The 17605-nt window shown below is 51.3% G+C and overlaps 1 protein-coding gene across 4 annotated transcripts in view; it reads left to right on the top strand.

Annotated features, from left to right (window-relative positions):
- Positions 1-2366: 2366 nt before the first annotated feature.
- The window catches only part of ALX4 (ALX homeobox 4), a 44645-nt gene continuing 29406 nt past the window's right edge, over positions 2367-17605 (top strand). Inside the window, exons 1-2 of one of the 4 annotated variants that reach the window (XM_050974827.1) lie at positions 3729-3909; positions 8640-8799. In XM_050974827.1, the coding sequence (XP_050830784.1) occupies positions 3730-3909; positions 8640-8799 (340 nt within the window). In that variant the 5' untranslated portion in view covers position 3729. The other 3 variants (XM_050974825.1, XM_009102141.4, XM_050974826.1) reach the window with 3 other exon arrangements.

The following is a 17605-nucleotide window of genomic DNA, read 5'->3' as shown; positions in this document are numbered from 1 at the left end:
ACCTGGAACGGCCGGAACTGCAGATTCCTGACGATTCCCGCATCTATCACACGGTCGGTGTGAGCTGCCGTCCATAAAGGCGGGACCGGTTGGCTCTCACATGGGCTCCCGCAGCTCTGGGGAGAAGGGACCCTCGGGAGTGACCTCTCCCAAAACCGACAGGGACCATACCTGAAAATTGTCTCGATATAAAGCCCATGTACACATGGAATTGGCAAACGGTTCCTACGGAGCGCAGACCTTTCGGCCGCTCTTTTCCCCTTCCCTTTTGAATGCATTTGATTCAGGGACAGGGCAGGTTTGGGGTCACTCGGAGGAAAAATGATGAGACCGTGTTTCAAAGGGTGCGCGTCCCTTTGCGCCCTTGCTCTGCGTATCCCGGGTCCCGCAGTGGAAAATGCGGAGACACCGGGCGGGCAGAACGCCGCGGCCGGAGGGACACGGCCGTCCCGGTTGCACCGCGACACGCAGCTCCATCGCCTCGTTGAACGGGAGGGCGACTACAGGCTCCCTGTGTGCTTTTTGTATTCGCAAGGCTCCGCTCCTGGCTAACGGGGGCCGAGGGGAATCCCCCGTCACACTTGCTGAGAGAACTGCACGCCAAACCTAGTCCGGCTAAACCAAAACAGTCAGGAAAAGTGTTTTCCCGGTTATTCCCCCCCACGCCCGCTAGATCGCCAGGTATTTCCGCACGTCTTTTCCCCGGTAACGATTCCCGAATTAACCTTCCGCTTCTAGGGATGCAAATTGACTCTTAGGCAGAGGGTTCCATGGCTGTCTTTTCCGAGGGCTGCGGATTAGCCCTGATTTGAAGATAGTGTATTTTTCGTTATAATTTAATGCAAGGAGGGGCTAGCCGAGACTTCTGACCAAAGGAACCCTAGGCAGCTCTCCTTCGGGTCGGCCAAGCTGCACTGCCTCTGCGAGCAGCGCATTGCAGCGTTTCTGAATAAAAATGTTACATACATATATATATATGAACACATATATGTGTTTACAATCTCCAAATATCTCCCTTTAGTTTTTTGCTTTTGCCGTTGTTTAACTTTGCCGAAGAGACATCCCGAGGCCGAGTATAACGCTGAAGCATCGAGAACTGCCCTCACATCATATCTTTCAGGCTTCTTCTTCGTTCCCCCAAACAAATTGCAGGGGAAGGAACTGGGGAACACGTATTTAAAGCGCCCCTCCACCGTGAGTGACGCTGCGAGTCCGCTGCGGAGGAGCGGGAGATGCGGGAGGTGAAGTGTTCCCGGTACCCAGGGCAGCTGCCTTTTGCCGGAGCCGCTCCCAGGCTGCCGGTACCGGCAGTACGCAGGCTCCCTTGGCCGCCCCGAAGCGGATTTTAGAAAGGCTTTCATGCATTGAGTTGGTTTGGTTTTTATTATATCGTGGACGAGGGAAGAATGGGGCCTGCAGTGGGGTGGGTGAGTTTGGGAGGGGAGAAAGAAAGGACGAGAAAATAATTAAGTAGAGGTAATAAAGAGAATAAGGAAGGCAAATCCGCTGAAAGCTTTCTTGGACTAGAAAACTCAGCGAGCCCGGCCCTGCTCTGAGGGAAACTCACAAAATGGTTTAAAATCTCGTAAATGAATCCGTCTCTGGCTGTTTTTAATGCCGACGTCGCTAGAAATCCCTTCTGCTTCTGGGGGGCGAGGGGTGGGCGCCTATTCTTGTCAGATCCGAGCTAATGAAAACGGCGGTGCCGGTCTTGCTCGTGGAGCAAAGGCCTTGAGGGTGGCGGTGGCCACGGGCCCCTCCCGAGCCGTCGTCTCGGGGGTCGCATTCCCATTCTGCCGTTCCGCTCCCCCTTGAGCCGCATCCCGCTCCTCCCCAGATATACACATACACAGATGAAAGCCACGAGTCCCCCCCGCTCTGCACGGGGTGGGGAAGCTACGCGGGGGAAGGTAGGACACATGGTTCGGGCCCCGGCGGGAGCCCGCTGAGAGCCCAGAGCAGCAGCCGGTGCCCCCGCTCCCCGTCCGCAGCCGGCTCCGCTGCGGCCCGCGCTCCCGAAGGGGTTAAGGTTCTTCTTGCCTTCCCTTTCTGTTACTCGTTTTTTCTTTTATTTCGTTAAATTCTTTTCTTTTCTTTTCTTTTCTTTTCTTTTCTTTTCTTTTCTTTTCTTTTCTTTTCTTTTCTTTTCTTTTCTTTTCTTTTCTTTTCTTTTCTTTTCTTTTCTTTTCTTTTTTTCCAAAGAACTGTGGATCTAGTTTGCGTAATATCTTTATTACTGAAAACTTCAAGGTAAGTGAGCAATAGAAACCAGATGTTGGGATGGGAGGAAGGCAGGGTAAGAGTAAGTAAGGCGTAGCAGGAGTTAACTGGGGGAGGAGAGGAATCAGGTTGAATGGGGGGGTGGGGGGAAAGGACGACGAAAGGTGAGTATTGATTTATTTTTAAGCTCTTTCTGGGTTGTAAGTGACCCCCTCAAACTAAAAAGGGCTCTTGCCAGCCTCTGTCCCCTTGCAAGTCACCTCTGGCAACCCCAAAGTCTTGGTCCAATTCTGTGTGCTTGGTGACCCTGTTAAAATCGGTCCCTGCTGTCCTCCCGTTTGGATCCAGTAGTTTGACACCTGAAGAGAGCACGTTTTTAGAGGTAAATAAATGACCATCATAAACATGTGGCGAGACCCGACGGAGAGCTCGCCCGGCTCTGAGCGGGGCGGCCGCGGCACCGCCGTGCCACGGTAGGGAAACGGCTCACGGCAGCGCTGGCAGAGCTGTCGGCCCTGAAGGGGTTAACGGGCGGGGGGAGGCTTAAAGGCAGATAGCTGAGGGGAAAATCCGTATTGCCTTTAATAGAGGGAAGGGGGTCGCAGAGGCGAGGGTCCCCACAGCTGGGGCAGTGAGCAGAGGAGAGAGCCGGAGTGAGCAGAGCATGTCACGACTATTAAATCGTCCCCGGCTTTTTTCGCCGACGCCGATGCCGCATTCATCCCATCGTGGAGTTTATGTCATCTGCTTGATTTTCTGGTTTTTAATCATAAAAATTTTGGGGCTGGTTTGTTTTTCTGGTTTGGTTTATTTTATTTTTTTTTAACGCAAAAGATATGACCTCCACCTTCCCTCTGCTTCCACACACCCCCATACACACACACACACTCACACACACCCCTTCCTAGGCCCCCTCCCCTCCACTGTCATCATCTACATATTAATTGGGGGAGAGGTCTCCCTCTCTCTCTCTCTCCTTTTTTTTTTTTTTTTTTTCTCCTATGTGGTGGGGGGGAAAGCGCAGAGAAGAGCCTCTTTAGAATGTAGTTTGAAGAGAGACACGAAGGGCAAACGTATGTGAGAGAGGGAGGGAGGGAAAGAAAAAGACCCCTTTTACTGTGCGAGAACTTAAGGGGGTTTGGAGATCTGGTCAGCTTTCACAAACATCTGAATCCTCTTAGAGCTCCCCGGCCCAGCTGTGAGTGTGTGTCTATGCGAGGGAGAGAGAGAAAGAGTGGCTCCTGGTGCCCCTCCAAGCGCATTAAGGACACTCGGGCCTTTTAATTTTAGGAATGAATGCTGATACTTGTGTTTCTTATTGTGATCCGGCTGCCATGGATTCCTACTACAACGCAGCCTCCCAGGACACAGAAGGCTCCTCGCCTTTTAGGGCATTTCAAGCAAGTGACAAGTTCAGCCCTACTTTCCTGGCCAGCAAAGGACAAGGCTTTGGTGACAGCAACACTAAGTGCCGGAGCCGCTACAGCCAGCAGGAATGTCAGTCCCTGGATGGCAGCGTGCAGGCTCCCGGCTCTGCCGGGTCCCCGGCCTCCTTTAACAAATACCCTCCGCAGCAGCAGCCGCCGCACCTCTATATGCAGCGAGGCCCCTGCAAAACCCCCCCGGACAGCAACATCAAGCTGCAAGAGAGCAGCGGCCACAACGGAGCCCTGCAGGTCTCCTGTTACGGTGAGTCCTTGGCGTGCGGCGGGGAAGCACTGGAGGCGAAAGCGGAGAGAGACTCCCGGGCCTGGGAAGGACCTCCCGGGAATGTGGGGGGTGGCTGCCTAGCAGGAAAAACCCTACCGGAGCAAGGAGACCTTGCCGGGCTCCGGCGCGCAGCCCTCTCTCGCCGCCGTGCCCCGCGAGTATCTTCATTGCCAGCCGGCTCTGGAGCCGGCGATGCCCGCGGGAAGCCGCCCTTCCCCCGTGTCCCGCTTAGCCGCGATCTTAATCGTAGTTTCGGGTTGCGGGCGATGCGCTCCTGCAAAGCGTTAGCTCTTGTGCAATGCGGGGAGCTCCGCAGAAACCGGGACAGAAACAGAAAGAGCGGAGCGCCAGGCTGTGCAATGTACTCTCTGCAGGGACCGTTTTCCGCAGAAAGAATTTCTGGAAAATTTCGCCGAAATCATCATTTTTGCGGTAACTGCCTCTCCTGTCTCTCACTTTCTCCCCTAATTGCCACTCCCCTAATTGATTTCTGCCCGGCTGCAGATAACCCCCTCGCATCCTCTCCGTGGGTCATTAGCCGCAATTAAGACACTCCCTCGCGCTGGCGCTCGGCAGTACAGCCGGGAACGGGGCGCTTCTCATGGCATTTCCGACCGTGGCTTTAAAAGGTTTTTTCCCGGAGGTTTCCTCTGTATCGGGGCAGTTAGGGGAAAGCAAAACAAACAAACAGCTCCCCCTTAAAACAAATAGAAAAATTCAACAATGAAACAAGTAAACCCCCCTGAGTTTTCCTTAGAAGAGAAGGTGGAAGTGAAAGCTCTTCCTTTCCCTCACGGTGATCTCTCTGTGGGCAGAAGGGCTGCCCGGCCTAGATTCAGAGCGCGCCTCCGCTGACGGGGTCCCATTCTCGATGCGTTAGTCCCAAAGGCAAGGACATCTACAGGACCGTGTCTCCAGGGAGACCCTAAGACGGACAGTGACTACGGACTGGGGTCACAGAGAAGGTGGAAGAGGTCCGGGTCAGGCCAGCAATCCCGCGTCTAGGCTCCTGCCGTCATTTGAGCACTCTTTGCTCTATTTACCTTTTTCCTCCATCTCTGGACTTAAAAGAGGATAGAGGCGCCTCACTTACTTCTTCCTGTCTCCCAAACCCCGGCTTGCCAGGTCGCCTTCAGGCGCCATCCCTCGCCCCCGGATCTAGCTCCACAGCCCCAGTTTCCCCACGCACAAATTACTGCCCTTCAGAGGAAAAGAACATTAATTCCTCCCCATACAGCCGTACCCTGGAGCCGCAGGCACAGCCCAGCTACGCTGCGCCCGGACGGGCTCCTGCCTGGACCCGCGCGGGTCCTTCCCGCTCCCGGTGGCACAACCATCCACCCGCGGCTACCTCCTCACCGGGCCGCGCAGTGGCATGAGGACTCTCTTTGAGGACTGCTTGCACCACACATTTTCTGACCAGAGCTGACCCTCTCTTACGCTCCCTCTCTTCCCCTGTCCTTTCGCGTGGGCGGACAACCCCCGCTAGCGTCAGGCCCGCTCCGCATCCGCGGAGGCCTTCTGGGGCCAGCCCGGGCTGGGACCGGGGAGACCTGCGGGGCTGTGGCCCGTGCAGGAGGTCCCCGCTCCCTCTGGGAATGGGATCGCAGGTCAGTCCCCCTTGCCTCCCCCGCCGCCCCGACATTCTCTCTCTGCTAACCGGCTCTCTTGTTTTTGTAGGTTGCAAGGCCCAGGGCTCCGGTATAGCCTGTGATGACACATTACAACCCCCCCGAATCACACGAGTTTATTGCCTTCCTAACATCGCCGGGGTTCCCCTGATTTATTTTCAAGCGAGGCTCGGGGTTCTCCTTCAGTGGGAGCTCCGCGGCGGCGGCGGGTGGCCCGGCCCGGCCCAGACCGCGCTCGTTGTGAGCCCCTTGTGATGTGGCTGGGGACGGTGGGCTGTAATGAGAGACACATGGTTCGGCAAGGATAATTAATAGCAATAGCGATAATAATAGTGCTTAATGGTTGGAGAGAGAGACTCGCTAATAACAGACAGATCGGGGTTTCGCGGAGCGACTGCAACATCCATAGGCGCCTCTCCGCCTTTTCCCAAACCGCGAGGCCACCGCGCCAGGGGCAGGAGTTGCGCCCGAGGAACCCCCGCGAGGGCTGAAGGGACGGGGAAACCTCGCAGCCGGGGTGGATGCCCTCGGCACGGGTGAGCCCGAGGGAAGAGAAGGCCGTCCTCGTTCTCTGCAGCGGGCACAGGCGCGGTCAGCAGCGCACACACTGCGCTCAAGGCGGTGAGGAGAGCCAAGGCGGAGAGGTTTGCTCTGGAAGCCGGGGACAGGCGACTGTCACTGCTTCCCGCAGACACCCCGCCGTAGCTGCGTTGCTGGTACTGCCGTGCGCGTTGTGCAGAGGCGAAGGAGCGCGTCTAGGACGCTGGCTCCCCGCGTCCCCTCTTATACGGGCCGGAGCAGGATGTTGGAGTGGTGGACGCCGTGACTGTAAACCCCTCAATTTTAAAAACAACAAAATCCCAAAATAAGAGGAAACAAACCCCAACCAAATAAAACAGAAACTGAGGCCAACCAGCAGGCAGGCTCTCCTGACAGGCGATACCCCGGCGGCCCGCTGCCCCCGCGCCCATCGTTGCGATGGGCCCATTGCCTGGCCCGGTCCCCTCCTGGGGGGTACTGCTCCCCGCACGGCGGCCCCGTAGCCCTCGCCTCCGCCTTTCCCTCGGTGCTGTAGAGGCCCGGGAGAGCCCGGAGCCGAGCAGCAGGGCGCTGCGGCTGGGGCCGGGCCGGCGGGGTACGGCGGGCATGGCACACACTCTGCGTGCCGGAGAAAGAGGGTGTCCCGTCCTTTTTTTTAGTTGTTTAATTTCATTTTATTTCTTTAATAAACAAGTCTTTTTGAGTTATAAAAAGCCCGAGCCTGCCATCTATTGCTCTCGGCTTCTATTTCTAGATCTAAGACCTTCCACTGCATTGTACGGATAAATATAGGCCAGGGAGAACTGCGGCCTTAAGTACACGGAGGGCACGGATGGCAATCGTCGGAGCGCTTCCAGCCCAGCTTCTGGCAGGGACAGCGGCACCGGGCGGCCCTGGCTCTCGGCCGGGCTCCCCGCGGCCCCCTCGCAGTGGCGGCTGCCAGCCTGTCCCTATGGGGTTCCCGGCACGGCTCCTTCTGTGCCTACCCAGAGCCCGCTGTCCCTGCCCTGCTACGGGCCGGCAGCCTCGCCCTGCTTATCCCGAGTTCCCTGCCTCGAACAGGGGTACGGGCTGTTCCACAAACCGTCACGGGCAGTGAAAGCCGAATTCTTAAAGAAAAGTCACAGAATGAGAGAATTTTCAAGGCTGGAAGAGACCTTCAATATCATCTAGTCCTGAGAACAAGTTATATGTCTTGGCTTAGGAGGGAAAAAAGCTTTCTGATGATTTATGTGCTGTAGTAATCTGACTTGCTATTTCTACTGCGTGGAGCTGAAGTAAGTTATATTTCTCGAAACATATGTATTCACGTACCCCTATACACACAGAAATGTATAAGTATATTGCTGTCTAGAAATACCGGCTGGAAATACCGGCTGGAACAAAATCCTTTCGGGAGTGAAGGCGAATGTGATGGGGATGTTTGTTCAAAGGAAACAGGAGAAAGGAAACTGCTTTCTCTAACAGAGGAAAATCTTTAAGTACCCCGTTATGCAAATAACAACCTTTTTTTTTTTTTATTTAGCTAGCAAATAAAAAGTGCGGCCGTAAGTGCGTTATTATTTGAAGTACAGAAAGCCAATGCTGTAGGAATCGGAGGCTCGCTGCGTGCTTTTAAAATTGACACTTTTAATGGTTTTCTCCTCCTCCTCGTTCCCTGATGTAACGTAAGCTGCAGGCACGGCAGGAACGAGCTCGCTGGCGGTCCCTCTCCGCCTCCCGCGAGAGACCGCTCGCTGCCAGGCGCTCGGGGCTCCCCGCGGCGCCGCGCAGAGCCCCCGCCGACTTTCAAGGGCTCTGCAGAGTTCGCCGCTCGCCACGGAGGGCCCCCTTCCCCCGGCTTCCGCCACAGCCCCACTCCCGGAGAGGAACGGGGACCCTGTTCTCCCCTTGGGACTCCCGCAGGGCTCGCCCACCTCGGGCGATGCCTTGTCCCCGCACCGACGTCCGGGCCGCCCTGCCAAGGATCTCTGCTAATCCCCGCTCCGCCAGTAAAGGGATGGCGGTCCCTGCCCCTCGCCCGCCGAGAGGCCGGGGTGCAGAGGACTTGGGGAGGAGTGTCCCGAACTGCCGCGACCCTTCGGTCCTTCCTCCCCTTCCCTCTCGCCGCGGCTTTGATCTCGGCTCCCGGCTCTGCCCGGGCTCCTTCGCCGCTGCCGAGAGCGCAGGCGGGGAGGCGGGCGGGGTGCGCGGCCTCCCCCGCACCTCTCTCCGCCGGGGTGGGGAGATGCCGCTGCCCTGATCCCCGCGGGGAGCAGCAAGGGAGTATAAAGGGGAGAGGTGCGCGGGAGGCAGGCGCGAGTGGGGAAGCGGGGGAAGGGGACAAGGAGGGACGTGATCCAAGCCGGCATCAGGGAGCAGGAACCGGCCAGCGGAGCCAGGAGGGCGGGGAGGCGAGGCGAGCTTCAGGGAGCAGGGCGGCAGGGCCGGCCCTTCCCTCCCGCTGATGTGGGACCGGCTGCCCGGCGAGGCTCGGCCGCCGGCTCCCGGCGTGCTGCTGACGCCGCCCTGGCAATAGCCCTCTCTTTTCCACAATAGGGCCACCAGATCTGCCATTCAAGGGTTCCGGCACCCTCCCAGGGAGGGGAGGGAGCTCTCGCCAGGAGTTTGGCTAAGCCTCTGTTTGAACAGACACTCGGAGGTGCGGGATCTCCTCCGCGGAAACCTGCGGGATTTCCTCAGGGAGCCAGACGCGAAGGTAGGGCTCACGTTCCTTACCCCTAGGGCCGCGCAGAAAGGTTTATTCGAGGCTCTTTCCAAAAGGTGTTTTGCGCTTCTCTTGAATTGGACGGTAGAATTGGTAGATCTGGTTGGAGGCTTTTATAGGATTCCTGACCGGAGCTGTTTATAACACTCATGTGTCAAAGGACCGGGAGACTCCCTCCCCCTGTATCCCTGCCGCTCCCTCCTTGCAGGAAGATTTCTTTTCACACTAGAGCTGTTTATTTTCGACTTGTCCGCTGCTGATTGGAATTAACTCCGCTTTCGCCCTACACTTCAGCACCGCACGCCTGTAAACCCAGCAGGACGTTACCAGCAACAAGAAGGTGCGGAAAGAGAAAGAGTCTTAAAACTTTTACTAGTCTTAATTATTTTGAAAGCAACACAGAGCGAAGCAGACGAGAAAAATACTGATGTAGAGAGAGATTTGGAGATGCTTATTTGAGTGTGTTTTTTTCCTAAGGGTTTGGTGTAGGAGTCCTATTAACAATATATGCTGATGCCAGATAGCGCAAATGAGCTCTGTGTGTGTTATCTGGAGCTGCAGGCTGTTTATTTTGTGCAGCCTTTTGAGTGTACATTCAGTGTGGTTGCATGACTAACTGGCTGGAGTGATTCACTGGCTGCTTTATGGGTGACTGCTCAAAACAAGTTGTGAATCAAAAAGATTTCTTTGGCTGTGGTTTCTAACCTCCCAAGTTAAATGCATCCACGGTTTAGGGGAGCTAATGTGCAGACTTCAATCCCTCAGATCGTGAGGATTTATTCATTTTCCAAGCCCTGCATTCAAAGCCATGATGAGTTTCCCTTGTGAGAGGGAGGTGGTGTCTGAGAGGCTTGGAGCCAAGGTCTGCTGCTAAAGGACATCTCCAGACCTGTCCATTCGGTCACCCTAGTTCCTGGCCTTTCAGCCAGTTTTGTTCCCTGGAGCCCTTAAGATGCTTTATTACTTGTTCAGGGCACTTTTGCAGCTTAGCAATTCTCAAGTTAAAAGTGTGAATATGTCTTGGGGCAGTAAGAAGATTTAATTCTCATTTTACAGTTGGAAAAAACTGACACTTGGAATACCTGAGTGGCTTGTGCAACGTGAAGCTGTGGCCACTCAGTGGCATCAGTGTGACCTTTGCAGGGCCGTGGCTCAGGCAGAAAGAAGCACTCAGCTGGCTTGAGAAGGAGTCACTGCTGGAGCCAGAAACTCATGGAGTAGAGGTCCCATGTGTGATTTCGTAGGGGTTTTAACTTAAATTTCTTGACAGACGTGTCCTTCTGTGCAAAAAGCTGTGAACAATCAGTGTGTTCTCATATCCTTGGTTTTTTGGTATGCAAAATAGGCTCAACCTGCCAATTCACGTTAATGGTCTAATCTTTTAAAAGTAACTCATCAGCGTAGGTAACCTTTATTGGCCAACACAATATATGAGTTATGCTTTTCCGAAAATGCTGAGCAATCCCTGCCCCAAAAGTCATATGTTTCTGAGGTACTCATCCTACACATCTGAAAAAAAATCACGTCTCAATTGTTAATCATATACAGATCTAATATCATTACGTGGATACATTTTCAAATAGAAAAAAGAGATAGTAGTGGATTGAAGAAGCCTCAGTGGTAATGCAGCTGATATAGGACCCCTGTGACTTGAGAAACATTTACTAACCAATGGATGGGGATATTTCATATTAATAACATGTTAGAGCAATTTATCAAAGTTACATGTGTCTCAGCAGCTTCAACTTGTAAACGAAAGTTCATAAGTAAAGGAGGAAAGCTATTTACATATAATAAATAAATGACCTCCACTTTATTTTCTGTATAAGTTCAGATGATTCAATGTTATTATACATATTGGTGAATCTGCTTGGCTATATTTTTCATTCATGTTTTTAAATCATCTTCATATTTAGACTGTCACGTAAGTAGACACAGTGTGAAAGAGCAATTGTGATCACCATGATAATTCTAAGGTAATTTTTTGGTCAGAGAGAGGAATCAGTAAGAAATAGGGTAAATGGATGGAGAGAGGAAGGAGAAGAGAGGGATGAGGAGAGGCAGGATAAGAAGAAGAGAAGATATCTTGGATGGGTAATAAGCAGTGACAGTCAGCATTATATGGAAGGGGGTCTGCAACAGATTTTATGAAGTATCTAAGCATGAACCCACCAGTATAAAATTCTTTATATCACCCTTGAGAATATCTGTGATTCAACATTTTGTAGCTGCTGTCTTCAGGTCCCAGCAGGACTTGGTCATGACAAGTTGGTACATCATGAGCTATGGTCTCTCATCTGCACTGACTGAAGAGTGTTGCATTATCCAACTCAGTACTAAATATCTATTTAAGTCTGTTTGTATCTAATTTTTTTATAATGAAGATGCAGTTTAAGTGGTATCCATTTTACATTTAATCTGCTTATTTGAAACAGATGGTTGAATCAGTATTGTTTCTAAATATATTATTTATTAGCAAGAGCTAATAGGTTCATTAGCTGTAAGGCAGTGGGTGAGCTGGTGGTGCAGCCTGAAAGGTAAGCTGGTTACTCACCAGCAGACTGTATGCTGCATGCTGAGCCTGAGTGCAAACTCTGTGGGACTTAACAGCCACCTTTATTCAGTGGAAGTCTGAAAACCCTACAAAACCCGAGGGCAGGGAATCAACAGCATCAAGGCCTATCAGAAAAGTGCTATCAATGGGGAATGAGGAAACTGAGGAAGAGTACAAATGCTTTGGGCAGACTGGTGCTGAGGGGAAATAAAATAAATTTGTAAGATCTCAATATAACTCCTATCTGACTGCTGTTCCCCATCTGGGCTCTAGGTGCAAGCACTGCTGCTTAAAAGAAATATCTCATGTCACATCAGTTCCTCCCTGTGGTGGAAGCAGTCCCCTCGGGACTTTGGATATTTACTGACTACTTCACTTGGGAGCTGTAACATCAGTTTTAGGGTAGGATGCTGTTTCCAAAAAGGGAAATGAGGGACTGTATTCATCCTTTTGATGCAAGAAAGATCAGATAACAAAAGTGCTTGCAGGTATCTAATCTATTCAGGAGCAGTGAGAAGTGAAAGAAATTCACAACAGAATTAAATCAAAACAAACCAAAGTTGTACAGTGTGCAAAGGGAAAGAGTGCAACATCGAGAATTTTCCCAGAAAGTGTCAAAAACAATCAGAGAACGACTCTGTTCTGGGACAGTGCTCAGAGAGATCTGAAGCCCCATCTGCAAGACCATGAGTCTGCAAGGTGTTGAGAAATGTGTGTGACACAGGCCAGAAGTTGTTTTACAAAACAGGGGAAACAGGAAAATATTGCTCAGCCCAAAACTTAATATGAGTCCTGTACCATGGCAAGGTTTCTGAAAGAAAAGAAAAGCCCTTCAAAAATTATACCACAGGCTCACCGGGGTACCAGTGTGCTGGGTATGGAGCTGTTTTCAGGCTGTTGGGTCTGCCAGGTGGGGATGGGTCACCTGAGAGACTGGTCCTTTCCAGTGTGTGTGCACAAGCCCACAGCAGCAGGTTTTTCCTGCCCCAGAGATGGCACTCAAGAATTACTGAGAATTGTCAGTGGGAACATGTGGAACATGTCTGTTCCCACTGTGTGGCCAGCTGGAAAGGGGAATGGGCAGAGCCTTGCTCTGCAGAGCTTGTTCCCAGAGGGGAGCCTGAGGCCAAACAGTGGGGCAGGGTCTGCCCTAGAGCCTGGGCCACAGTGCTGGTCTACAGTTCATGAGGCAGCGAGACCTGGAGCACCATGCGGTTCTTTTCCAGCCTCCTCTGGGATGGTGCATGCCCAGACCTCTTCCTGGAGTAGAGTCAGGAGCACAGCTGTGGCAAGGACCCATAGCTGAGAGCTGAGAAGCCCTGCACTATAGACATAACCTGGCTTATCAAGATTTGGTCTGAACCTTCCTAAGCAGATTGGAGCCAGATATCACTCTGAGCTAGACAGGACATAGCCAAATGCTAGAAGGCAAGAGGAAGAGGAACCTACCTAAATTGGCAGAGGACCTGCAGACATTTTGTGTTTCTCACATCTCCAGCGAGGACTTCCAAGATAAATAGCCCATGGACCAGACAGTTAGACAGAATGTGCAGAAGGCCAGAAACACTCCATGAAGCTGTGGGATTTAGGCAGAGCTTACATATTGCATTTCAGCTCTTGAACAGAAGTTGGAAAGCTGCTACTGGAAGAGAGTGAAGCTGGTTGCTTTATATAGGTATGAGCTCTTGTGCTAGAGAAATGAGTATTTCCATCCAGATCATACCACTTCAAGCTATTAGAAAAAGGGACTTATGAAGGATAGAAAGCAATAGGGTATTGGCTGCAACATCAAACAAAACTGAGCACAGCGACTCAGTTAACTGTGGCTCTGTTGGCGAGGGAAATATCCACAGAGAGGGTTGTTATAAATACATGGCTGGTCAGGACAGAGCCTCATGAAAAATCTACTGAAAGGCCCAAAGTCAGCTCAGGAAAAATAGGAACCTGTAGCTGCACATACAAAGTTGGGTGACGCTGGTTTTAAGTCAGAGTTGAAGCTATAATAAAGCTTATTTGTGCCTAGGCTTGGATATTAATCTGGTATCCAAAGAACCCTGCTGTTCCCTCATGGCCTTTAATTAGTTTGGTTTTGTGGCTGGTTGTCCTGGAAATCCCCTTTTCCTTGGCCTGGGTGGTAAAAATTGGAGGTTTTGGTTGAACAACCTTTTTCTCCATTTGTCAGCAGTCCACCTCAGAGGGTGGGCAATGGGAATAGCCAAGTAGCAGGAGAGGGGTTTATCACCTGTGTAATTTACAGGCATCACAGGCGCTCCTTCAGGCGTGGAATTTAAAGATGAAATGTTGTGTAGGAGATGGGAAAATAAAACAACGTACAACGAGCACTCGTGGGAGCTCATTATCACCAAAAGACTCAAAAAAGAGGTTCTGATGTTTTGCTGTGATGTCTTGAAGTTGTAAAGTCTTTAGTCAAGCCATGAGAGAGCTGTTTATGAGGAAAACGCAGACAAATGATGGCAAATTACTACAAGGAGGTGTGATGCTTTTCTTGCATGTGTTGTATTTCTGAAGTGGGTCCCCGAAGATGGGGAGACATCCTACTGCAGTTGGTTATGGAAACCAGAGAGGGACATGATGGGACAGTCCAACATGTGGCCCTCACCCTTGCACGGGTCTGAAGGAAGGCATGGGCAGAAGAAAGTGTCCTTGCTGGCAAAAAAATGCCTGCAGCAGACCAGACTGCTGGGATCCAGGAAATTGCTCAGCCTAGCCAAGGTGGGAGATGAGCTAACACTGATCATACACATCACTGGGGCTGGGACCTGGTCAATCCTGAAAGCACCAGGGCTTTCAGCCTGCGGTGTTTTCCTTCAGAAACATGGCTCATGTGAAAGAGAGAGGTTTGGGCAATGTGTTGGTGGTGCCTGCCTCTGTGGGCAGGCCCTGAGCTGTCTCTTTGAGCTTCAACACAGGTTTTTGGACCTCATCAGCTGTCCTGGTTAGAGAAGAAAGCCAGCAAGAGCTTTGCTGTGTGATACATTAACCAGAGGGTGCTTGTGTCTTACCATTACTAGATAATATCTGGGATGTGCCTTACTAGGCTCTTTTTGGTTTCCACAGTGAATATCTGGAGGTGAAAATGGCTTTCATGTTAGCACAAGTCCATAAAATAGTGTAGCATGGGTCTCCCATCCCCTGTGTAGAGCAGCCCTCCCTCAAGAGACCGAGACAGCAGGTACAGCACAGGCAGCCACGCAGACCCTGTGGTACAGCTGGGATGTCCTGGTGTGGGGTGAGCCCTCCAATAGGAACCAATGATGTTTTATAAAACAGGCTGTCATGAGCTTCAGGCTGCCAAGCTAGATTGAACCCAGAGCAAGGTGAACTGCTGAAGAGAGGCATAACATGTACCCTAGGCAAACTCAGCCAGGAACAAAGGGGAAGTGCTTCCCCAGTGTCAGGGAAGGGAGCACAGAACTGTCAGCCTGCCTGGCCTTGCAGGGCACTGATCCTGCTCCTGGTGGCTCAGCTGAAGGCTTGCCAGGATTACAAAAGCTCCACATGCCCCTTGTGAGGAGAGAAAGCCATCCTGACAGTGAAAGGAGAGCAGCCAGGCATTTTCAGGGCTGAAGCAGTTTCCATTGAACACAGCTGGGGGTGCCTGTGGGGTCGGAACAACACTGACACAAGAGCACAGTCACCAAAGAGTAGTTCTGCCAGTGCCTTCTTCAAAGGCTTTTTTTTTTTTTTTTTTGGTTCAGATACCTCCCTCAGCAGGGCAGCAAGAAAAACTGAGACTACATCCTTTTTTACCTCCTTCTTCCACAGTGTGCAGGAATGAAAACTCTCCTTTTTCATCCATAGATGTAAGTTTGCAAGAGCAGAGTTCATGGAACTAAGAGGGAGTGTTCCTCAAAAAGGCTCCCGGTGTCAAACAAGGTGTGATTAAAAAACCAAACCCTTGCTTGGCAGCCTTGTCGGCTTTTTGACTCTTTTCAGACGAGCAAGGCAAAACCCCTCTGGTCATGGTGGGAAAGCTTGGAATTTAAAGATGAAATGTTTTGTAGGAGATGGGAAAATAAAACAACGTACGACGAGCACTCGTGGGAGCTCATTATCACCAAAAGACTCAAAAAAGAGGTTCTGATGTTTTGCTGTGATGTCTTGAAGTTGTAAAGTCTTTAGTCAAGCCATGAGAGAGCCACTTTTGAGGCAAATGCAGACAGATGATGGCAAATTACTACAAGGAGGTGTGATGCTTTTCTTGCATGTGTTGTATTTCTGAAGTGGGTCCCCGAAGATGGGGAGAAACCATACAGAGCAGTGTCTCCTGGGGACCTTACTGCCATTCATTGTTGTTGATGTTGTTGGGCCTTTGCCTGAGACAGAATTTGCCAGACAATATTTGTTGGTAGCTATGGATTTCTTTAGAAAATGACCTGAAGTTTACCCAAAAAGGAACCAAGAGGCTATGATAGCAACCAAGCTTCTAAGGGCTGAATTTTTCACCATATTTGGGGACCAAGACACAAAGAGCATGCAACAAGGCAGAGGCATTGATGCCGAAGTATTTCGACAGGTTTTTCAGAGGCTAGTGAAGGCAATAGGAGGTTTCCAGCATCCTAAAGATAGTAGGGAGGAGAAGCTTGGCTGGTGCTGAGGGAAGGCATTGAGCCAACTGTGTGCCACCTGGCCTGAGATGCCTCCATTTACACTCCCTCCTCTCCCCGTGCTGCTCCTCAAGGTTTGGGTCCCTGTCCCGTGTCAGCATCTGAGAGACTTTAGTATGTTTTGCACAGCACCAAAACCCCATGAGTGTGCTACTGAATCACACCCCAGACACTTCACAAGAGAGTGACCAAAGGACCAGGACTGATCCAGCCCTTTGTCTATTCTGTTGGGTTTTAATGACTTTCAGTGTAAAGGGAAAGTGCTGTCTGACCCCAGTTCTCCTTTTCAGACATTAGCCAGGAAACATAGCACAGTCCTTGTGAGAAATTCCTAAATCTGGACTGTGTGAGTCTGGTCTATCTGGAGTCTGCAAAAATCAAGTGGAACAGCCCAGGTTTTTTAGAGAAAATATGATGCAAATATTGCCTCAGGCAATGTGAATGTTCTCTGATGTATGCTTTTGTGTGTTAATCTGGCTGATTGCACCTCCCACAGAGATGGAGATATTAGGAGCCTGCAGCAGATAAACCATGGTCTGTAGCACTGACCACATACATGCATTAACACGTAAGAGGCCAGTGGGTCCTGGCCAAGGAGAAGTTATGAGGGTAACTGAGTGGGTTCTGAAAGCCAAGAATACAGCCAAGGGTGTTGAGTCTGGTAGAAATTAGTTCCCCACTGGGGAAAAACAGGGAATGGCCTCATTTAGCCCACAGATTTCACTAAAACCAAGAACTTTGCTGAGAACTCCTCCTCAAGATTTCAAAAGAAAAGGGAGCAGCAGCTGAAAGCCTGCGGTGGCGTCTCAGTGGGAGCAAAGTCAATCCAAGCTCTGTGAAAATGTCCCAGTAGGAAAATGTGATATGAGTGTGTAAATAGCTACACTGGTCACTCTGGCATTTCCTCTCTGTATGCCTGGCATGAGGTAAGTCCACAGGTCTGGGTTCTTCTGGAAGGAGGCTGAGCAGGGCATGTCTTTGCAGGTATGCCTGACAGTGGTGAGCAAAGCAGTTCCCTTTTGTTCAGTCCTGTGCCAGAAGTATAAACACAGTGGTGTGAGCATGGGCACTGAGGACTGCCCAAAGCACATCCCAGAGCATGCCTGGCCCAGGTGGCAGGGGAAAGCAGGGGAGCTGGCAGCATGGCAGTGATGGCAGTGTAGCACCGTGGTTGAGGTCACTCGCTCCTCACCCTATTGTGTCCTGCCCAAAGGGATGTCAGACCACCCCTGTTCCAGGCAGGCAGTCCTGCTCCACAGCCTTCAGCTCTCCTGGGGCAAAAACCATCAAACAAAAAGAGGGTACACAGGCTTCCAGACTCTCCCTGCCTGGTAATAATCTATGAAGCTTCCTGCTGTAGCATCCAAACACCACAGTCCCTCAGCTGACAGTAGAAGAAATAACCTTTCGTCTTCCGTTTGTCAGAACATATTCTTGACCAAGTTAAAAACTCATGTCATGTACTACAATTAGAAGCAAATTGGACTGTATAGCAGTTTATAAGCCTCAGCTTCATAAGATGTAGGAGATGTCAGTAGGAAGAAAAATGTGGTTTAAGCCAAGTTGGGAAGCTACATCTTTGCTTTGGAAAACAGAGGACATAAGCAGCAAGTAC

The sequence above is a fragment of the Serinus canaria genome, chromosome 5 (genome assembly GCF_022539315.1).
Source record: "Serinus canaria isolate serCan28SL12 chromosome 5, serCan2020, whole genome shotgun sequence".
Lineage (NCBI taxonomy): Eukaryota > Metazoa > Chordata > Aves > Passeriformes > Fringillidae > Serinus > Serinus canaria.
Note: the sequence above shows the minus strand (reverse complement) of the source record. Positions and strands in the feature narration are given on the sequence as shown.